The 24,554-nt window shown below is 37.1% G+C and overlaps 1 protein-coding gene across 11 annotated transcripts in view; it reads left to right on the forward strand.

The window, feature by feature from the left end:
- The window catches only part of TRPM3 (transient receptor potential cation channel subfamily M member 3), a 415,524-nt gene extending 394,393 nt beyond the window's left edge, over positions 1 to 21,131 (forward strand). For all 11 annotated transcript variants that reach the window (XM_072151012.1, XM_072150963.1, XM_072150982.1 and 8 more), the window contains 2 exons: positions 6,551 to 6,683; positions 10,851 to 21,131. In XM_072151012.1, the coding sequence (XP_072007113.1) occupies positions 6,551 to 6,683; positions 10,851 to 12,279 (1,562 nt within the window). In that variant the 3' untranslated portion in view covers positions 12,280 to 21,131. The remainder of the gene's footprint in view (positions 1 to 6,550; positions 6,684 to 10,850) is intronic.
- Positions 21,132 to 24,554: the final 3,423 nt, after the last annotated feature.

Raw genomic sequence — 24,554 nt, forward strand, 5'->3', positions numbered from 1 at the left:
TCTATGGGACTGGCAGACACAGGCACAGCCGACTAAGCTCTCCTCCATTCCTACAGAAATCATCAAATACAGTATTAAAAAAAATCATTATAAGAGCAGACATGTACAATAGCACTCTCTTAGCTGTGATGCAAAATAATTCAGTAAAATCTCCATGGGATATAAATCAATGTATCTAATATTAAAGAGAAAATTCTATTTAAAGCGTAATTGTAGAGTTACTGACAAAAAATAGTTTTATATGTTGAATGGACTAATGGCTGTATCAAGATAAAAGGGGACACAGCCCAAACGACTTACGTGTAGTTTATACGTTCAGATGGAGTTATCATACAGTATGGTGCTCATGTGTATTGGTATATTTGCATGTAGTATTATCTTTTTCAATGAAGAACAGCATGCAGTGGACCATAACCACGGTGGGAGACATCCATATGTTTTCCCCCGTTGTTAGAATGGATAGGATTTGTGCAGAAGCAGAAGTAATCCACATCAGCCAAGCATCTTCATAATTCTCATGTCTTTATTTATGGTATTGCAATGAGAAAATAGCAAACAACACATTTTGGCACTGAACCAGTGCCTTCCTCAGGTTATAAGATATAAAAACACTTCCTGATGTGGGTGGGCACTTCCAGGTTGTGACATCACCTTAGGGCAATGAATCCAGAACAGGACAGCCTGATTGTAATTGGCCCATCTGAAGCATGTGAGTCATCGCATGCTTGTGTTATCACTGAATGTCTTTTGCCAAAACACTAAGGACTTTCAAATGATGCTTGTAATTGGATGACCTGAAGCATGTGATGAGACATGCTTGTGACATCAATACAGGTCATACAGCCCCTCTCAACAAGCCTCCTGTTGTTTCTATCGGTCCTGTACTCTTTCCCATGGCAACCAAATAGCATGGCAAATATAGATTAGCCTGGGGGGTTGGGTAAAACCTCTGCTAGCTGCCAATCAGCTGCAGATAGCTAATTTTAGCAAATTAGAGAATTGCTTATTTTTGCTTAGTGCACAGTCACAGTCACACTATGGCTTAACTGCAATGGTAACAGCCATAGCAGCCGCTATGTGGCCCATAGTGTCATGGGGCCCCTGGCATCTGACACCACACTAGATTATGTGCACCATTATATGCATATTATGTTGCATATTATACAGCATAATATGTATATAACATATATGTGATGTATATATGCTGTATGTGTACATGGTGTATAGCGTGTGTATATACAGTATGTGTGTATATATGCTGTATGTCTGTATATGGCACTGTATGTGTGTGTATATGTGATGTGTATATGCACTATATGTGTGGGTGTGTGTGCGAGGGTATAAATGTGACTGAAGAACTGTTTAGGTATATAGGTATATAAATGTATGTGTAATATGTATATTTTTATATGTGAAGGAGGCCCTATTAAGAATTCTGCTATGGGGCCCTGCCTCTCCCAGTTACATCCCTGTGCAGATTTTTGCACCTTCTGTCGAACATTAGTTTATCGTCAGAAAGACACATATATCTTCTATTCCAGATGTGCTAAATTGGGCAAATGACATTTATCTTTTCTAGACAAAACCAAACTTAAGGAAAACTTAGAAAATGGAAAGAAGTGATTTGATATAAAAAAACATTTAACACAAAGAAAAAGTTAGATTGATAAATTACCAAAGTAGCAGATGAAAAAAAAAGGCAAAAGCAAACAGAGATAAGATAAATGACCCCCACTGATATGCTGTGGATTTAAAAACTTGCAGTGTAGGTCTATGTTGTTTTCAAGTTTGTGTTTCGGCATGTAAATAAGATGTAAGGTCTCATTTCTTGGGTTGGAGCTATGTATTATTGTACATTCTTTTTGCCCATAACTAGTTGCAACTACACTTTGTGTGTATATACTCTTGGGGTCCAATTATTTTACTGTTCTTATAGAAGCCCATTCTGTGTTGGTATAGAAACTGTCTTTCTTTTAGACCTAGTGTATCCAGCCTAGCGGTAGTTACAGCCCTGGGTATAAATAGATCACTAAATAAATATCTAAATTTGACATATGTTATTTAGAAGATTTTACTGATGCTTATAAGGTAGAATATGATCATCAAATGTACAGTATAGGCTTATAGCCATACAACACTGATCTGTTATGTGCACGGGGGCACAGAACATTTCCTTTTGTCCACGTTTATATAGCCAGCACCTTGTGAAGGCTTTGATTCCTGTTTGCCGCAGGTAGAACAGTGTGTACCAGTGAATGCTCCAGAGCACACCAATGTTATTACTGATTGTATAACAAAACAGAAGCCTAATAAAAGAAGAGTTTTGAAGAGCAGATAAAGTAGCTTTAATCATTTGTCATCAGACATCAGTAAATTGAATAATATCCAGGCACAAAGTATCCTTTTTATGTCATTTGTATCGACTCTGAATGCCAGGTGTCACACATGGCACGGTAAAAGCACTAGCGCTCAGTTAATTGTCATTCTGACCTTGTCTCTACTTTTTGTGAAAAAATAGAGAGAGGTGTTTATAGTCTGTTTTCAATGGATATTTGTGACAGCATGTACAGCAGTGAATGGGATAATAAAGAAGCTACATACATAGCACACATACTGTATATACCCAAGCTCTTATGGAAAACCATGGATATATTACAGTCTTCATAAATACTGTATATTATTCTCATTCAAGAAAAGTCCAGATTTTTCTTTATTTTCCCATAAATAGACTTCAGCTTTGAGGGTCTTTTCATTTTACCTCCATCCCTAGGATAGGCAATACAAATATGATCTGTGCAGGGTAGACACTTAAAGGGGTATTCCCGCTCGGGCAAATTCATGTTCTTGTTTGTATGATGCAAAATGATTCAATTTTCCCATATACTTTCTGTATAAATTCCTTAGAGTTTTCCCAGATCTCTGCTTGCTGTCACTCTATGGAAAGTTTTATTGTTTGCTTCCAGTGGACAGAAACCTGACCATGGTCACACAGGTGCACAGCTTGTTAGTATCATAGAGAGTAATGTTGTGGGTTATAACGAGCTGTGCACCTGTGTGACCATGGTCAGATTTCTGTCCACTGGAAATAAACAATGAAGCTTCCTATAGAATGACAGCAAGCAGAGATCTAGAAAACGTGGGGAATTGATACAGAAAGTATATTGGAAATTTGTATAACTTTTCATTATTCTAACAATATCAATTACTCTCTGAAATGGGAATACCCCTTTAATGGCCCTGCCTACACTGGCACATCCACGCCAAGTGAGCATTAACTATAGGACCTGTATAGGCAAATTGGAAAAATATGATAGATTAATAATATAACGTACCATTTTACATTGTTTTTTACAAGCATCTACTATATAGTGTCCTTTAAACAACAGGAATTCTTTTCTTTTTCTTGTAGATTGAAACAAGTGAAGCAGCTTCTCTATCTAATACTATTGGCATAGTGGGGGAGATTTATCATAAGTGTCTGAGAGCAGAAATGTCCCAGACGACCATAGGAACCAATCAGAGCTCAGCTTTCATTTTCCCACAGCTGTTTATAAAATTACAGCTGTGCTCTGATTGCTTTCCATTGGCAACAGGAACAGTTTTATCTCAGACACTTCTGATAAATTTCCCCCAATTGTGTTTATGTAATTCAACTAACAAATCCGATAAAACCTGTCAATAAATCAGTCACCTTTATGGTCCAGGATTTTTTTTTACCATTTTTTTCATCCTCCAAATGGTAGAGAAGAGTTCTTCTACAAATGCTTGATCTTACCCTGGCACACGCTTTTCAGTTGCACAGGGTTCACACAAGACAGACGGACGACTTTGGCAACAGTCAGATGTAAAATAAGTATCCACCCTCAAAGTCTCCATAAGTCTCTCACAGGTTACAGTATAAAGTCAGGCATTTTCTTGTTATCTTCATTGCTGCCCTAGACCAACAGGGATACTATTGTTAACCCTCCTACTGCACTAGAACAGTAATGGGTTCATATATCTTTAGTCAGGACGTTTGTGTGTCTCTTTTTTTATTTTTTGGGGTTTTGGACTTGTTTCATTCATCTTAGGCCCCTTCCACACTTGCGTTGCAGATCACATCCGAGTTTGATCAGGGCGCGATCAGGGTTTGGTCTGTGAAAAACTGACATTTTGCATCAGAGTTCAATCAGTTTTCAGTCAGAGTTTGTTCAGTGTCTCAGTTTTTCACGTGCATTTTTAATGCAATTTCAATGCAATTTCAATGTGTTTTTCACGTGCAGGTAATGCGCGTGAAAGGACTCAGGGTTGAGGTCTATCTTTTCTATGGCAATTGATGCGTGAAAAACGCATTGCACTTGCATGTGTCTCAGAGTGCAATGCGTTTTTGATGCATCTCCATAAACTTGTATGGTGCATTTTTCACGCAAAAAAAAAAAATGTGTGCATGTGCGTGAAAAAAAATGCAAGTCTGAAAAAGCCCATTGATTACAAAAGCATGTGCAGAATACGCGCGTGAAAAACGCAAGTGTGGAAGGGGCCTTAGATGATGATGTAACAGGTATGTGTGTCTTTTGGTTTTTTGCACAAAAATGTTGCAAAATTCTTCTGCAATCCCTTTCTAAACTTTTGCCTTGGAGTTTACTTGTGCCACAATAGCACCATTTTACTGCGATCTGCACCATAACTGTGACTTTTTTTATACACCCAAATCTGTATTTTAAAGGTATATAATGTGCTGCACTGAAAAATTCAGTAGGTCAGTAAAAAAAAAGTTGAGAATTTTGGAGCAAATATGCAAATGCTCCAAAAAAGTTGCACATACAAGAAAAAAAATGTATGTATCTCTAAACCCCCTAGGTACCATAAATCTCAGGAAGGTAACCCCAGACCACAAGGGGTATTGCTAATAGCAAAAATAGTAACAAAAATTTGAACGCACCGCTCACTCACTCACAGATGTGGATAGCATTCATCTGTAAAGTCCGGTGCATGGATCTCAAGGTGTCCTGTCGCAGATTATGGCAGAAAAAAAAGTTGTATCTGGCACTCAAGCTGACTAGAAAATGGGGGTCATTTACTAAGGGCCGAATTGCGTTTTTCCATCGGTTTACCCGAATCTTTCCGATTTGCGTCGATTTTCCCTGAATTGCCCCGGGATTTTGGCGCACGCGATCGGATTGTGGCGCATTGGCGCCGGCATGCACGCGACGGAAATCGGGGGGGGCGTGGCTGCAAGAAAAAACAGCATAGGACGGTGAACTTCAGTGAACTCCGACGGAATTCAGCGCAGCAGCGACACCTGGTGGACATCGGGCGCACTACCTTAGTGAATCGCCGGAAGACCCGAATCCTCCGCGGAGAATGCGCTGCTGGATCGCGACAGGACTGGGTAAGTAAATCTGCCCCAAGTGCTTTTATTTAAATATCCATTAGAAAGATGAAGAATTGCATAGTTCTGTGGACTTAAGAATTCTGTTCTTAGTCATGGTCTGAACTGTACATATAAACACCCATTTAAAAAGATACATAGACAGGTGTATGGAGTAATCAATCTAAGATGTATCATGCGTATCATGCATATTGACATTTTTGTTTAACAGAGGTAACATAAGACTCTGCATTTCAAAACAGGAAATTCTAATGGACAAACCATAAAGCTATGTATACAAAAATCTTACAGACATATAAATTAATATAGATACATAGGGGCATATTTATCAGGGCCTCTCCGACACTTATTGCTAGCACTTGCGATTATTTTGCCATCTCAACCACCTTCACAACAGTGGGGCATGAAGGGACATGATGTATGCTGCGAAAATGCAGTGGCAAGGCTATCATATGCCCCATTGTATCAGTTTTGTTATTTAGACCAGTATTCTACTTTCCAAATTTACAATCCATAGCATCTCCCAATTACAGAGCTTGTGTGTTAAGGGTGCAGTAACCCTTTCTATCCCGATAACTGACAGGGTAGACAGATCGCCTTTGTGTAAGTGTATTGGAAGTTACCTCATTACTAGAATACCAAGTTATAACTACAATCCATTTCATTTGCAAATAAAATGATTCAGTTTAATTATGAGAGAATTTATTTTGCAGGTATCCTGACAGTATGGATATGCACAGTAGCCGAGAGATGGCTGTGTTTGCCCTGACCCTTATCATATATGTGTAACCAATTTAAGCTTGGGGTTGACTGGGATTAGAAAACAACTGGTATGTGATTGGGGTGGCATATTAAAACAATAAACCTCTTAACTTTTTTCTAATCCCTCTTTAAGCAGACACACAAGAATCAGCTGATCACCATTTAGATTCAGGATAATAAGATCCATCAATAATCTTTGCTTTATCTTTTCCAGAAATAGGAACTAATCACATTTCACACAAACGCAAACAGTGTAAGGGCATCTTACATATGTAATTTTAAAACTTGACTGTACAAACAGCTATTGATAAATATTTGTTCAACTCAAATAGATGTTTGTGCTCTTAAATAATAAAGTATTTACATAAATGTTAAGACAAAACACTCTCAGTATTGTCGGTAATGTCCCCTCAACAGAACTGTTTATAACGGAGGATGAGCTTAAGAAAGTGCATGACTTTGAAGAACAGTGCATAGAGGAGTATTTCAGAGAAAAAGATGATCGATTTAACTCTTCCAATGATGAAAGAATTCGAGTTACTGCAGAAAGGTGAGACATTTAGTTTAACATTTATTTGGTTAAGTTCTGAAGTATTTGTCTTATACTAGCTGGTTATATTGTCTTATATATTATATTGTATTATATTGTATAATATTATAATATATATTATATTGTCTTATACTAGCTGGTTATACTAGAAGGTTTCACAACTTTGTATTAGAGCAGTTTTAAGTTATTAAGCATATTTTTAAAGATATTATTACTTAGGCTGGGTACACACCTGGTTTTTGGACATGTCAAGCGGATTCCCGACGTATCCGTAAAACATACGGCACATATGTATCCCTCTCAATGCTTATACAGTGGGATACATCGCCCGTTGACACCTCCTCCCCCCTGAATGCATGGGGGGGACTGAACAACGGCAGCCGATGTACTGGTTGTTTCCCCTTATATGGACAGTGACATCAACAGTCTCCTCCCTCCTGCTCAGCAACATATCTGCTTAGTTAGGCTGAAGGAGGGATGAAATACCATATTTTTCGGACTATAAGACGCTTCTTACTATAGGACGCACCCAAGATTTAGGCTTCCAAAAAGAGGAAAAATATATTTTACACCAATTAAAATATCCATGTTGGTCGCACTAAAACACAGCACACACAGACATACATGTACACAGACAGCTCTGCATCATCCATAGTTACACACTCAGCTCTGCATCATCCATCCACATACACACTCAGCTCTCCATCATCCATCCATCCACATACACACTCTGCTCTGCATCATCCATCCACATACACACTCAGCTCTCCATCATCTATCCATCCACATACACACTCAGCTCTGCATAATCCATCCACATACACACTCAGCTCTGCATCATCCATCCACATACACACTCAGCTCTGCATCATCCATCCACATACACACTCATCACTGCATCATCCATCCATATACACAATCAGCACTGCATCATCCATCCACATACACACACATCTCAGCTACACACACACAGAACCACACACACACATACTTCCCCCATTCCCCTTCTTCTTACCTTGTCCCAGCAGCATGGCAGTATGAGACATGTGGTTATGTAAGAAGCATGTGATCAGTCACATGATTCTGACATCACCGCAGGTCCTGTACCTGCAGGACATCAGGGAGAGGAGAGAGTAGTACGGAGGCTCCTCTCTGGGAGATCGGGTGCAGCTCTATATCAGGGCATCACCCAATCTCCCTTACAGCGGTCAGGAGGGTCTGGCAGTGCTGGATCCTCCTGACCTCCGGTCTATAAGACGCAGAAAAAATCTTGCTAAAAAGTGCGTCTTATAGTCAAGAAAATACAGTAAGCTGCATCCGCTCCCCATAGGTTTTTATTGCCTCCGCTGAGCGCATTCGTCACTCAGTAGTTTGGGGGTGGCGAATGGAAAGACATAGCAAGTTATGTCTTTTCATCCGGTCTTTTTTACAGTATACGTTGTATACTGGTAAGACTGAGTCAAAAACTATGCCTCCATCTGCCAGTATATGTCAATGGGTACGTGTATACCAAAACAAGATGTGAAACCTTGCCATGTCCTATTTTTCTATTTTTAAATAATTTTTTCTATAAAACAAAGACTCAGTAATGGGGTGACTCAGTCCAGCTTGGTTCTGTGGTTGGTTTATAGACTGCACAAACATTTCTAAAAAAAAACTACTAGTAATGACCAATCTAAGCTAAGAAATTTGTACATTGATGCTATAGGACCACTTTGGATCACTTCTTCACACCTTGCAAATATAAAAGGGGTTTTGTACTGTATGCATGCATAGTTTTGGTTTCATTAAAAGGAACCTGTCAGCAGAGGGTTTTTTTGCATATTTTTCTTTACATTTGTTTTTATTTCAGTACCTCTGAGCACTAGGGTTTGTTTTGAACACTAGGGTTTTGATCACTCATACAACTTACCCTAATGTACCCTAATACATATTATATAGTGAAAGTACAGTGGAGGCCAAAAGTATTGGCACCCCTGCAATTCTGTCAGATGATACTGGTTTTCTTTCAGAAAATGATTGCAATCACAAATTCTTTGGTATGAATATCTTCATTTATTTTGCTTTCAATGAAAAAACACAAAAGAGAATAAAAAAGTCAAATCATTGATCATTTTACACAACTCCAAAAATGGGCCGGGCAAAAGTATTGGCACCCTCAGCTTAATACTTGGTAGCACAACCTTTAGACAAAATAACTGCGAACAACGACTATCGGTTACCATCAATGATTTTCTTACAATGTTCTGCTGGAATTTTAGACCATTCTTCTTTGGCAAACTGCTCCAGGTCTCTGACATTTGAAGGCACCTTTTCCAAACTGACATTTTGAGATCTCTCCACCGGTGTTCTAGGGGATTCAGGTCTGGATTCATTGCTGGCCACTTTAGAAGTATCCAGTGCTTTCTCTGAGAACCATTTTCTAGTGCTTTTTGAAGTGTGTTTTGGGTCATTGTCCTGATGGAAAACGCATGACCTCTGAGGGAGACCCAGCTTTCGCACAATGGGCCCTACATTATGCTGCAAAATTTGCTGGTAGTTTCAGACTTCATAATGCCATGCACACGGTCAAGCAGTCCAGTGCCAGAGGCAGCAAAGCAACCCCAAAACATCAGGAAACCTCTGTCATGTGACTGTAGGGACCATGTTCTTTTCTTTGAATGCCTCTTTTTTTCCTCTTATCTCAATGTTGATGCCTTTTCCCAAAAAGATCTTCTTTTGTCTCATCTGACCAGAGAACCTTCTCCCAAAATGTTTTAGGCTTTCTCAGGTAAGTTTTGGCAAACTTCAGCCTGACTTTTTTATGTTTCTGTGTAAGAAGGGGAGTCTTCCTGGGTATCCTACCATACAGTCCCTTTTCATTCAGATGCCAACAGATAGTACGGGATGACACTGTTGTACCCTCGGACTGTAGAGCAGCTTGAACTTGTTTGGATGTTAGTCAAGGTTCTTTATCAACCATCTGCAAAATCTTACATTGAAATCTCTCAATTTTTCCGTCCACATCTAGGTAGGTTAGACACAGTGCCATGGGCTTTAAACTTCTTGATTACACTGCGCACGGTAGACACAGGAACATTCAGGTATTTGGAGATGGACTTGTACCCTTGAGATTGCTCATGCACCCTCACAATTTTGATTCTGAAGTCCTCAGACAGTTCTTTGGTCTTCTTTCTTTTCTCCTTTCTTTAATCCATTTCCACTGGCTTCAAGTGTGATTTAGTTATTGCCACCACCTGTTAGGTGCCACAGGTAAGTTACAAGTGCTGTTAATCACACAAATTAGAGAAGCATCACATGATTCTTCAAACAGTGCCAATACTTCTGTTCTGTACTTTTTATGTTTGGTGTGGAATTATATCCAATTTGGCTTTTTGACAATTCTTTTTGGGGTTTTCCATTGAAGACAAATTAAATGAAGATAATAATAGCAAAGGAATTTCTGACAGAATTGCAGGGGTGCCAATACTTAATTAAGATTATTTTTTTTAGTTTGGATATCTTTAAATTTATTTTTTACATTTGTTTTTATATTAGTACCCCTATGGTGTTTGAACACTAGGGTTTTGATCACTCATACAATTTACCTTAATACTGTTAATTGTACATTGTATGCACTTCTCCATAAGATTGACAGAAAGGATTTAGGCAATGAGAGGGTGCCATATTGAATATTTGCACCAAGTAATGGAAAAGTTCACTCATCATGTGCAGCACCTAAAAATGAACATCATCCTATTTTATTTTTTTGTTACTAAGAAAAACATTCTTTTTAATGCTTCTGCTTGTCTTGGTTTTTATGCTTGTCTAGCATCTATGCCGTTCAATGAGAAAACTCTAGTAAACACCAATAGCTACAATTAGAGAGGTGAATTTAATTTCAACCACAATGTAATACTTGTATAGCAATGCAATTACTATACTACAGGACAATACTAAGGACAGATGTAATCTATTTAATAAAAGTGGAATTCTTGTTTTTCTATATTTTGATTCTGCATGAATGAGTGCATTATCTGCTGACGAGAAGAAAACCGCAAGAAAGTCTGACCTCTGTGAATCACTCTTTCAGTAAAATAATTTAGATACTAATATTATATATGTTGTTGATATTATATTTCATGTTTTGTAAAGTGATTCAGTACCTAACTTTACTTTGTTTCTCAGAGTGGAAAACATGGCAATGCGTCTTGAGGAAGTCAATGAACGGGAGCATTTTATGAAGGCATCTCTACAAACAGTGGATATAAGACTTGCTCAGCTTGAAGAGATGCTGGGAAGAATGGCTACAGCTATGGAAAAGCTAGCTGGGGTTGAAAGAGTAGAGACAACAAAAGCAAGGTCTAGAACTTCCTCAGATTGCACAGATGCTGCCTATATTATAAGACAGAGTAGTTTTAATAGTCAAGAAGGGAACACTTACAAATTGCATGATATCATAGACCCAGTTGGAGAAGAGCCATTGTCTCCTACATCTCCAACCCTCATGCCTCGAATGAGAAGTCAGTCATTTTATGCAACAAACTTAAAGGACAAAAGTGGGCTGGAAAAATTTGAAGGTTTTTTTAAAGAGAGGACATTAAGTCTGCACAGAGCTATAAGTTCACATTCTATATCAAAAGATATAAAACCTCCTCCTTCCCCACTTAATTCTTTGTCAGTAGGTCCAGACTCTAGAAGGCCCTCCTCCTGTATAGATATTTATGTCTCAGCTATGGATGAGGCACAATTTGGTATGGACTGTGGAGAAAACTCAATGAATGTTGGATGTGGTGATCATTCTGCTGATGCAACTGGAGCAAGTCGAGGCTGTAGTTCTTTTTCCCATTGTGGAAGTAGTTGTAGTCGCAATCCCAGTTATGAGGAAGGAACAACACTGGACACAATTTCATATCTTCCAGAACACCAGAATTTGCTAAGTGGGCAAAATCCCTGGGATTTGGACCCTCCTATGTATCATACATTAGAGCGTTCAAAAAGCAGTCGTTTACTTGCCACAGCCCCTTTTGTTTTAGAAGAGACACCTATAGTAAAATCACAAAGCTTTATGTTTTCTCCATGTAGAAGCTATTATAGTAATCTTTGTGTACCTGTAAAGTCTGCAGAATACACAAGTATCACAGACTGTATTGACACCAGGTGTGTAAACAATACTCCCCAGGCCACAGCAGAGAGGTCAACATCTCCAGGATGCGTTAGAGAAAAAGTAGAGGATGTTAGCGGTTGTCATCCAGAAAGAGAAGCTGAGCTAAGTCATCCAAGCTCTGATAATGAAGATCCAGATACAGAAGGCAAAAGTAAATGTTTACCGTCTCATGAAAGTTCAACTTCAAAAACATTTATGAATAACTTATCATTTCCAAAAATAGAAAGGGCAAATAGCTATTCTGCAGAGGAGCCCAATGTGTTGTACCAACATGCAAAGAAGAGTTATTCAATAAGTGATAAACTTGATAGGCAACGTAACACTACAAGCCTTAGAAATCCATTCCAAAGGAGTAAATCATCGAGGCCTGAAAGTCGAGGTGACACCGTATCCATGAGAAGACTTTCAAGAACATCAGCCTTCCGTAGTTTTGAAAGCAAGCATAGTTAGATCGAAAGTTGTCCTATTTGGACAAATGTTTAATAATTGCCCAACCACAGCATTTTTTCACAATACTGTGACCTCACAATGTGGACCATGGACAGAAAGCACCACTAGCCACTTGCCAAGCAATCACTTTGTTTAACCTTCAAGCAAAATTGCTTCTGTTTTTCAAGAATGCATTCATACGTAAGGATCGGGACAAGTTAATATGATTCATTTGCATTTTATGTCATTCAGCTTATGTAGTAAGCTTCTTTCAAGGGTTTCTCGTATATTAAATTGAAATGAGTTAGTGAAATGAGCTCTCCCTAATTTTATGGGAAGCGTTAAGTAATTTGCACGTCACAGAGGGACCTTTTTTATTGGAGCACACACTGTATAAAATGTACTTGATATCTCTTGTGTTTACTCTTTGTTAAAAAGCCTCTCTTGTCCTGTTCAATGTATTCCACAACAGGAGCTCTCAGGTCTGAATCTTGCTCTGCCAACAACACTGTTGATCATGACAGAAGAACAACTATGACAACATAATTGTGGCATGATTACTGGCCTGTCTGTTCTGTATTAGCTTCCAGTGCCACATGACAGTGCGTCTAATTTTTTTATTTTTTTTCAAAAAAAAAAATAAAGGAATATATGCCTTTTGTGTCATAACAAGAAAAGAAAGTTACTCTAGAAAATATATATTCAAATAAACTTTTTTGTGTTTCATGGGCATTCTAGCACAGTCAAGCAAGCTCAGGATGAATGTAATTTCATGGTGTAATGTAATATATATTTTTTTACAAAGTGTTGTCAATGCAGTTGCCTCAGTAAACGCATGCTTTAAAAGCAGTGATAATACAATGATATGTTTGTGTGAGGAATGGTATGCTAACTTTCATTGTTTTGTTTCAGTGGTTTTCGTTTTTCTATGGTCAGTCGTGAAATTTGCAATCACTGCCAGTTGTCAAGGTGCAGACACCCTGAGATTCAAAAAATAGACAACTTAAAGAAAACTTGTGGTTATTTTTCATTTTGAATATGAACGTTATCTTTATTTTTTATAACAATACACTGTAGTTGACAACTGTAAATACTTTTTTTCTTGGTACCGTAACTTATCCAGAGAAAAGTCACAGAGCAGAAGGATGGCTCCTTCAGCATATAAAGCATAACTGAGAAAGTTTTTGTTTTCTTTTCAATGAACTGTCATAAAGTAATATAAAAGGTTCATGATAGATATACACTGTATATCTACACATCCCAGTAAAATATTTAAAAACCTAATACTGTGAAGTAAATATTTCATTCACCTCTTTTGAACTTTCAAAGAACCAGATCTTAGCTTATCTCCCATAGAGATGTCTGGGGTTTGACATCTCACTCAATGTCTAGAATACATCATAGAATATAGAACCTTCAATAATAGTTCCAAAGCTCTAATCCTGATCATTAGGAGTCTTAATGCATATTTTTTGTATAGGTGATAGATTAAAAACCTGGTACAAACCAAGTATTTTGATATTTCTATATTCTATAATATAATTAAACAAAATGAACACATAAATACCATGCAGACATTTTGTATTTTAACTCGATTCAATGGCTTATTGGACAATTGAAGCATAAAAATGAAAGAATAACTAAACCTTTAAATATTTTTTTCTATTTCATGAAAAATATTGCAGTCAATAATATTACCCTGTTATACAATTTAATTAAGAAAGATTCTTCTTTGGGCTGTTATTTTCTCCATTCTTTCTTTAATTATCTCTAAATAAATTTTCAAATGTTCACCAAGGTAACATAAAAAATGGGTTTCCCACTTTGTAATAGTTGTTCCAATATATTATATGTATAGACTGGTGCAAAGAATGCAGCTATGGTGATTGTGTGCATTAGGTGGGCAGGGGAATTTTAAAAATGTGTTTTTCCTTTAGTTAGATATTATTTAAAATATGTTTTTTTTACATATATATACTGTATGGTTCCTTACATAATATGCCCCATATGCCCCTACCATCATGAAAGACCCCTTGGGTGAAATTCCTATGTTAGATTTTTATTTATTTCAAATTTTCACAGCTTTTGACTGTAACTGGAGCATCTTTAAGAGCCACAATTACATGGAGAAACATACCCCTATGAGGGCAGGAGTACAGGGTCTATCACACCACACTAGTCACAGGACAATTTTCCTGCCTCTATTCCCTACAAAGTACATGTTCAGTGCTAAACAGTGAGTACAGAAGAAAAAAACCAGAAACCACTTCTGCCTTTTCCCATGAACAGAAACTACTTCTGTGATTTGCACAGGAGCATGATAAACTGCAGCAACATCAGAGATACACACCATCCACCATCTAAAGATGGTGTGCATTATTGACTTCGTACATTACAAAGTTTACTTTTATCACCTGCAATACTCATTTCTTAAATGAAAATAAATTTCTTCACATGTTTAGTTATGCTTTAAAATTGAGGCAAAGTATCTATTGGGAAGCAATAAACTTGATCATAATTTGCATTTTATCAAAATCCAAGGGTTTTTGGCTATTTCATTTCATTCCAACCGGGGGTACTTTAAATCAAGTAGTCCATTGCAGAAAAAGATGATGAATAATAATATGAAGTGTAGTAAGGTCTTGATTTGTAGGGAATAGAAATAATACCATTTGTATAGGCAATGTAATGTTAGAAATCATGAGTGGTTGAAAATGTCTCATGGGTCATGGGATGTTGGGAGACAAGAAAACCATATTCTGGTTGTCATTACCTTGGATCATCAGGATTTAAACTGTTTGTGGCTGCATGGTCTTTCCAGAAGACCCTGGTTTTTTTTAACAATCCTATACACAATGGGCCAAATATATTAAACTGGCTGAGCCAATCTAGTGCACCCTGTATATTCATGAGGCAAACTACACTGGTCCAGATATATCAATAGTCAGGCAAACTGTACTGTCTTGTCGGACACAGTGCAGCCGCAACTGGTGCAAACACTTCTTAAATACATGTGCAAGTTTCAAAGACGTTCTTTCTAGTGCAAAGTTAGACAGAAAACTGGTGCAGTTTAATAGATGTGGCCCGCTTAGTTCAGTTTGCTTCACTATTAATAAAACTGGGCCAATACGTTCTGTCATTAAGTAATAAATGAGCACATTAATTAAGATATTCTTACCAGATTAATTTAAGATCACACATTACACTGTAGGAAATTAAAAATCCATATCTACAAGTAACTTTTATAATATGTGTACAAAGATTAGATTGTACAAAGAAGATCTAGAAATAGCATGGGGACATTCCAATCCATAATATCGTATTGTAATTGGCCCAGAATAATAGCATTTTCCAACCATAGATAGAGAAACATTACATTTACTGTTACAGTCAGAAAAATATTAATTATTTTATATAATATAATTTAATAACAATATAATTTAAATAATATATTATAGTTATTTCTACAATCGTATGAAACTATTTCAACCATACATGATTCAGTTCTGCAACTTTATGTGTGTGGAATTAGATAAACTCGGTGGATTTTTCTTTACTGATGTATACTGTCAGAGATCCTGTGCAGATAACATGAAGTTCAGTGAGTTATACAGTTTAAAGCATAAAGGCAAAATATTTCAAATGAGGTTTATTTCATTTACCTGGGTTTCAAATAAAAAAAGGCTAGCTCAGATAACCAATGGACACTGTACAAGATGGGTGGATATGCTTTAGTTTTGTAAAATTCAAACAGAAATAAGGGTAAACAGGGAATAACAGAATGAACCTATCAAGACAGTAATGCTAAGAGCAGAGGTTAGAGATATGAGACGTTGCTATTGTGAAATTAACCTCTATATAAAAGGGAGTACATACATAAGCTTGGTTGCTGCTTAGAGTAGAAAATAAGAAGAAAGATAGAGTGCTTAAGCATAAATATACTACTATAGACCCATACTTTGGTAAATATTGTGTAGTAATTTATGAAAGCAGTGGGAAATCACAGGTGCTATTGCCGCTGTCTTTTGTTCACATATTACTATTATGTAATTTCACAACAGTATAAATTCAATTTTTATTTCCACTATTTGATAAGAAAACTTTTGCCTTCAAATCATTTCAGTAAATCCAGGACTCATGGGGTCAGTGGAGACACCAAACACTGCTGTGGTCATATATTCATTCAAGGGAGAAATGAAGTCTCAGTTTCAATGCACCGCCATACCTCTATATAACAGCTTGCCATGCTGTTTATATCAGTGGGTAATATCTAGCTGCCATTTTTGCAGAGGCTTAATAAAAGTGCAATTTTGGTGCAATATAAAGAGAATCTGCCAACTAGCATAAGGTATTGACAGTAGGCATTTCGCTAAGTGGGGACTCAAGTTGCCTTAGGTTCCAGGAGCCTCAAGTTAAGCCTCTTTGTAGTTAAATGAAACCTATTTATAGAGGATCTATCTTCTATTTTATTTTGAAAAGGAATTAAAAAAATATATGTTGGATTTTTTTTTTCAAATCCTCTGCTCCAGCCCTGGATGCTATATGAAGATGATCCATCTCACCAAAATAGTTGGGTGCAAACCGTCTATTTTTTTCCTACCTTGTGGAATCATGAGCCTCAGGGTCTATGTGAGGTCACTTGCTGAAGGGAAGCACGGCTGGAAAAGACCTGGCCTATCCATCTATTTTTAGTCAGTCATCTGAATGTTTACCATGTAATATCATTATCAGACATGGCTTCCAGGAGCCATACCCACAGTGATCAGATGATTTACAGGATTGATGTCCATAAAATATATACCATAAAAAGAGTTGCTCTATCTCGTTTCCTAACCTACTAATCGGCTCACTTCCTGCTGTTGATTCACTTTTATGTCATGGTGGGTGCTTCTTTCTCATTTTGTGATAGCCTCATTCCGTCCCTCCTGGCAAGCTGTGCATGTTCCTGATACTGCTCTGTTACCCATTCATAGCAGCATCTGGAAGCAGAGAAAGAGCCCTGCAGTGCCCAATACAAGAAAAAATACAAGCTGAAAGAGGGGTGCACGCACCCTTGTCCAAACATGCACTGTCCTGACCACTAGGTATACAGGGATTGACATAGGTAGTCCATTTATTCCTTATATAGATGGACCGCTGCTGACAAGTAACTGCATTTGTAGGACCCCTCTTCCATGATGGTGGTCTATCTCCAATGTATCTGTAACAATGTCCATCTCAACAAATTCCTATGACATATTTAATTACTTGATTTATTAGGATATGTCTTAAAGTTACTGAATGTTAAAAAAGAAAATAATTTTTTTTTTTTTAATAAGAACTGGAGTGAGTTTTTAAGTGCTTCTAAGTGTTGAATAGGTGAAAATAGTATGGTAGTTTAGAAACTTTTAAAATTGATTATTACCATGGTCAAGTGCCACAAGCAGCTTAGAGCCTTAAACGAAGGGTAGAAGCCTCAGTAATAAAATCTGGAAAATAGTTGTGATTACAGGAATTGAAGGGAATACACTTTGCTCTGATAAATATATTGCAAAGTGTCTCATAATTAATTGTACTGATTTATTTATGCAAAGTTTGATGAAACACTAGAGACCATTTAAAGATAAGACTAAATGTTAACTAACTCTAAGTCTATGATGTTTTTCACATTGGAGTATTATTTCATATCTACCTACATAAAAAGCTAAAAAGTATACAGGCGGTCCCCTACTTAAGAACACTCGAGTTACAGACGACCCCTTGTTACAAACAGACCTCTGGATATTAATAATTTACTGTACTTTAGCCCTAGGCTACAATAAACAGCTATACCAGTTATTAAAGGTGTCTGTAATGAATCTTTATTGTTAATACTTGTTCTTATGACAACCCAACATTTTTAAAATCCAATTATCACAGAGACCAAATAAATTCTGTCTGGGGCTACAATTATAAAATATACAGTTCCGACTTACATACAAATTCAACTTAAGAACAAACCTAAAGAACCTATCTTGTACGTAACCCGGGGACTGCCTGTGTATATGGAAAATTATAACCCATAATTGTGTAAAAATATAAACAATACTAACTATATGTGCCAGCTCTAAACAATGCAGACATTACAGTGCAATCCACATTTCTAAATTTAAATAACAACCTGAAATTCATTTTGCTTACTTTCAAGGAAAGATATTGTTCTAAAGTACTAAACATAATCTGCGGCCTCTAGGTGAGTACATTATCTTTCTGAGAAGCATTTTGACAATGTAAATTAAGCATGCAATAGTTGTAGGCCACAGTTAATCCTAAAAGCAACTTACTTTGTGTATTAGCTTTAGTTCTTGTCATTTTTAGCTTGACACATTTAGAATTTTCATTTCATTTCATAAAATGGAGATCTATGTCCTAATGCTGTAAAATAGGGTTATCAAGCTTGAAATTGTTTATTTGTGTTTAAAATAGAAGATATGCCATTTCCTGTAACGACAAAATGTTCTTAAATTAGTGGAACCAGGGGTAGCAATTTTACTTCTGGTTTGTATTCGACACGGAAATTTCATTCCTGTTTGGCATGAGACCAGTGTTGCCTGTGAAAGAGCTTACTAGGACATTTTAGTTAGCTAGGTCCTAGTCCTCCGCTATGTAGGGATTGACTGTTGAAATGAGCCAGCAAACCCCCATTCACACACAGACCTGCTCACTTATCAACACAGGAAACTAAATCCGGTGTTGAAAAAATCCTGTACGGTAAGTTCTTTGGACACCCCTTGGTTAATTCAAGAACATTAGCACCCACTAGGTGAAATTTTAGTGAAATGATATTGGTAGGTGTTATATCTTCTATTTTAAATACATAAAAAGAGAATTATTTTAGAACCTACAATTACACTGTATATCCTCCATGTGTACAGATACAGATAAGTTTCATTTTGCTTTGCATCCAAAAAATGTTATATAAGTTTTGATCAGCACCAGTGAAAATATGTGAATGTTCATCTTTATCTTCTTGTCCATTCATGCCAATTTGAGAAAGATTTTAGTTATAAATAAACATACAATAAATAACCTTTACAGCAAAAAGTGGTGTAGCTTATGTAACATGCTCAATTAAAGGGTACATGTGCCTATTTTATTCAAATAAGTAATAGCATGACCAAAAGACGTTACCAAACTGATTCCTCTAAGCAGTCAACCAAACTTATTTATCTAAAAGTCCTTCAAAAATAATTAGAAAAAGATTTTCGGTATAGAAAAATGGAGATATATATGTATATATGTGTGTGTGTGTGTGTCTATGTATGTCTTTATTACAATTCAAGGGGTTTGTCCTGCTAAAAAAATGTTGAACTTGAGTGATTATAAGTTGCAATAGCAATACACAGCCCATGGACAAGGGAGGCAATGTTTCTAACAAATAAACTAATCTCATACATCATTATAAAAGACAATACACATTTTGGAAAGATTACCGTATTTTTCGGCCTATAAGGCGCACCAAAAATCCTTTAATTTTCTCAGAAATCAAAGGTGCGCCTTATAGGCCAGTGCGCCTTATATATGAACTTATACAGACAAGATGTACTGTACATTTACCAGTGTTTAATAGCTCCATCCCCAGAAATTTCCTGCACCTTCCCACAAAGTACACAGGGTCCCTGGCTCCTGAAGTGCCCTGCACCACAACTAACATTGTGCCCATCCTGCCCTCCCCTAGCACGGAGAGACAGGAGCTGCCATAGTGCCGACCACCAGGCAATCATCATCATCAGTTCCCCCATACAATCCCCCATACCTGACAGCCCTGTAACAGGGGAAAGAGAAGGAGCCACCGGGAACCCCACAGGAATAACACCCTGGCTGAGGAGGGAAGGAGAAGGGGCAGAGGGAGACCGCTTAACCCCTGCTGCATCACCCTGCATTAACCCCCAGCAGCCATACCTCTGAGATCGGAGCTCTCTGACACGCTGAAGACAAGTTTCCTGGGAAGTGTAGCAGGCTTGAACTGTGCACAGGTCTGCCACCTGCTGGTCATTTTTAGGTACTGCATTTGATCCTGCGCCTTATACTCCAGTGCGCCTTATATATGAACCTAGATGTCTTAGCAGGCATTTATTAGAGGTGCGCCTTATAGTCCGGTGCGCCTTATAGGCCGAAAAATACGGTATATTAAATTACTCCAGAAATCATCTTTTGAAATAATCCCCCTAGGTTCCATATTCCACATATATTATTATAGTATTGTTATGTTGTGCTAATAGCCTTATGCCATGAAATATCTGCAATGGATTCTTTGAACTGGTGTATGTGGGTGATAGATGTGACAGTATGAGCTATTGACAATGCAGCGTGTGCTCAATCACGTGTAGAGTCGTTGACTATGAAGTAATGCTTCAAGGTGTGAGTGTCCTGTTCTCCAGGCCATAGACGAGGAGAACCTTTGCTGCTACTGCTGTCTGGAACAGTGTTTGCAATACTATTTCATAGACCTTACCTAGGATTTTATTTATACATATTATGATGATCAATAGCTTTTAAGCAAAAGGGAATGGCGGATGTACTAAAGGCATCCCCTGACAATATTTCTAGCTGTTTGTTGTGCTGAATAGCTACATGTAATGTACATATGCAGTTATTCCACAGAGCAGTCCGTGCCATGTGTATTATATTGCTCTAAATATGCTATAAGAAAAGACTGTGGCAAGCTGTAAACTGCTTCATCCAATGATTGTGTAAATATAGAACTATTTTACAGAGAGATGACTTTTCAATGGTTTACTGGATTCACAATGCACTTTTAGGTCGTGTGTTTAGAGATGACTTATATCGCTGTAGACATTTTGGGACTTTATGTAACAAATGTTTTGCAATAAAACAATGTGTTTAAGATGTTGTCCCGGTCTGTGTCTTATTAATTTATTACATGGTTATAAACAAATAATCTTGGGACACATGATTCATTAGAATGAGTAGGGGGGTGACTGAAAGGTACAGGGGCGTAACTGGGAGAGGCAGGGCCCCATAGCAGGCTTCTGAGTGGGCCCCCCTTCCAAAAATGTACATATTTGTATATTCACACATACACACATTTATACACTCATATATGCACTAATTTATATACTTATTTACATGCACATACAGTTCTTCATTTATACACACATTTAAAAACTATTACACACATTTATACACTCATGCACAAACATATAGAGCATATACAAATAGATATAACATATTTACATCACATATATGTTATATAACAGTACAATATGTATACAATGGTGTACATCCTCGATTCTTTACTGTGTCAGCTCGAATTATTGGGCCCCCTCACACTGCAGGCCCGTAGCAGCTGCTATGGCTGCTACCACTGTAGTTACGCCCATGGAAAGGCAAATTCTTCTACTGTTAATTTTATATTGCCTTCAGTGCTATAACCTCTGGAAAACCCAGTAATCAGCACAATGATAACTTATGATAACATTGTATTGCCATGCCATGACTAAGAACCTTCAACCTTGAAACACCTAGGCATTCTTCTCTTCACCAATGTAATGTGTTTATGAAGTTCTAATAAATATACTGGGGCACATTTACTTACCTGTCCGACAGAGTTCACAGAAAGTGCATTGTCTGCCGTGTTTCACTAAGATCGTGCGCCCGATATTGTGCATGTGTCACTTCCCTGCTCAGGTCCAACGGAGTTAACCTTCTTCTTAGTGGTGCATGTAAGTGCATTGTCTTGAGAGACAATTTGAAAGTTTAATCCTGTACTCCCCCCAATTTCGCATGCAACACAATCCCAGCGCAGACACCGCGTAATCCCCGAAAACGGCAAACAGCCCGACGAAAGTGCGATCCGCAACCCTTAAACCCTTAGTAAATGAGCCCTATCGTGCTTTTATTTTAGTTCTGTGAACAAATCTATTTTTAAAACTAAAAAAATGTAAAAGAAACAATAATAAAATATTTAAAAAACTACAAAATGGCTATAACCGCATTTGTAACAATCCAGGGAAAAATAATATGCTATTATTTTGCCTATACATTAAATAGTATAAAAAAAAATTAAAAAAAATGCCTCCCAAAATATTAGAATAAAGTGATAAAAAAATCAGGAGGTGTCTAAAAACATAATCGCATCCTGCAAAAAGCAAGCCATAATAAAAAAAATAGAAAAATTTATACACCCGGAGAGAAAATTGTTAGCATGTTAATTATATGATATGATGAACAGAACAAAAAAAATTTATTAAAAAAATTCCCCAACCAATAAACAGTTAATAAATATTGTTTTGTAAGATTAATTTACAGCTCGTTCTGAAAAACACAAGTCCTCGATGTGTTGCTTAAAAAAGTGAGGATAGAAGAACAAAAATAATGGTTCCCTAAGTCCCAAACAAGTCCGGTCCTTACTGGGTTACGGTAAATAGGACATGTTATGCCTGTCTATTTTGTAAATACTCGGATTCCGTATAAATTTAGCATGATTCGTTTCTTTACACCCAGCATAGTGATGTTGCTTCTAGGTGTTTTTATTCCGTCTGCAAAGAAAGAGTGTGCTTACTCTGCCCTGGTTAGAAAGTGTTGGATATTGGACTTTGGCATGGAGCTTTTTGTTGCTTTTTTCATACATTAACAAGAATTGGAACAGAGGGCTATGCCGACTTCAAAGAAAATATAAACTTGTATTTCCGGAATTGTTATTTTGTGGAAAATCAGGGTATTTTGTCAAACTAAAATGCAAGGAGATTAAGATCTAAGGAGGTTCTTTAATATATTAATTGTCTATTAAAATGTGTCAATTTCAGTTATTTCTCTTGTGTAATGTTTTTAAAGAGATTTGTTCTAGGTTCAAGCAGATTATGTTTCTATACTTTTTTCAAATACTGCAGGTATGTGATACATATCATCTTATATCTGAAATACTTTTCAAAATGACCAACTTACTTGAGGTTTCTAGGTTTCTTGAGGTACTGTAGGACACGCTAGAATATCAATATCAATATTATTATATATTAGTAGTGTACAACCAAGTCCATGGTCAAGTTCCCCTATTGTCCTTTGTTACATAGAACCCATTGACATAAATCACCTTACTATAGCTTGAGTTTATTGTTATTGTATGCCTTGACCATAATAGGTCCTCTGGTGATGTCATTCTTAAAGAGTTTTTTGAGGGATTGGCCTCTTATTACTTAAACAAGATGTTTCACTTCAAGATGAGATTGTAAAACTCTGGAGAGTCACTGCTATATTGGTCATATATATGTTAAAGCATGAAAGACAAAATATTAAATTCCCCAACAACTGTTTGCCTTTTATGTCTCTGTAAATCACCCTCTACATAAACACTGGTGTAGAATCTGCTGAATATTTCATGCAAAAAAAACAGAAACTCCATGTATACTGAAAGATGATATATACCAAGACCAAGGTTGTAGTGAATTTAAGAGCTAGATCTAATATTTCAATATCTAAGCATTCAAAATATCTACTTTCTATATAGGATTTAAGGAAACTGGCTGCCCTTTCTAGATTTAAACATAGATTAAAATTACATTTTGTTAAATGCATATTGTGCCATAGTTAACATGTGTTAACAGTTATTTTACATTGACCAAATGAGCTAGAATGTCTATCATCATATCTAATGTCAATAATAATTAGTTATATTTAAGCCTTTTGATGTTTAAAATCACAGAAGTTGTGGAAAACTCTCATTATTCTTACTGGTAGGCTTCTATAAGCCCCATGGAATTCAGTAGAGGAGTCCACACATGCAAGGGCAAGGCCGCCACCTGGGAAGTGCTGGTGACAGTACTTCAGTGGCCTGTCTTGGCTATTATTATTGAACTACAATTTTATCAGTGTCTTTAAAGGAAATAACATTATTAACCATTTACATTGCTTTGTATATCCCAGCAGTGTTATTAAAGCTATAAGTTTATTGGGAGCAGTAAAAATAAAATTAACTTTATTTTTATGTAAATGAAGCACAATAGCTGCAGGGGGCCAGAGCCCCTCTGTGGTTCTCAGGCTATTACATGCTAAAAAACCTCTCCACTGCCAACCTGCTCCTCTCTCTGGAGCAATGAGTAACAGCCAAGGGAGGCATGTCACAAGTGCTTCAGATCAGAAGGCCTGTACAAGCCAGAGACCCCGGAGTGGCTTTGGTGAACCCCCCTGCCTACCCCTCCCCCCAAGCATATGTATTTTCAACAGAGATTAAGGTAATTTCAGAGCATAGTTGCTAATATACATATAGCTCTCATCACGCTTCTGAGATATACCCAACAGAAGTAATGGTTAATAAAGAG

The sequence above is a fragment of the Engystomops pustulosus genome, chromosome 1 (assembly GCF_040894005.1).
Source record: "Engystomops pustulosus chromosome 1, aEngPut4.maternal, whole genome shotgun sequence".
Taxonomy (NCBI): Eukaryota; Metazoa; Chordata; class Amphibia; order Anura; family Leptodactylidae; genus Engystomops; species Engystomops pustulosus.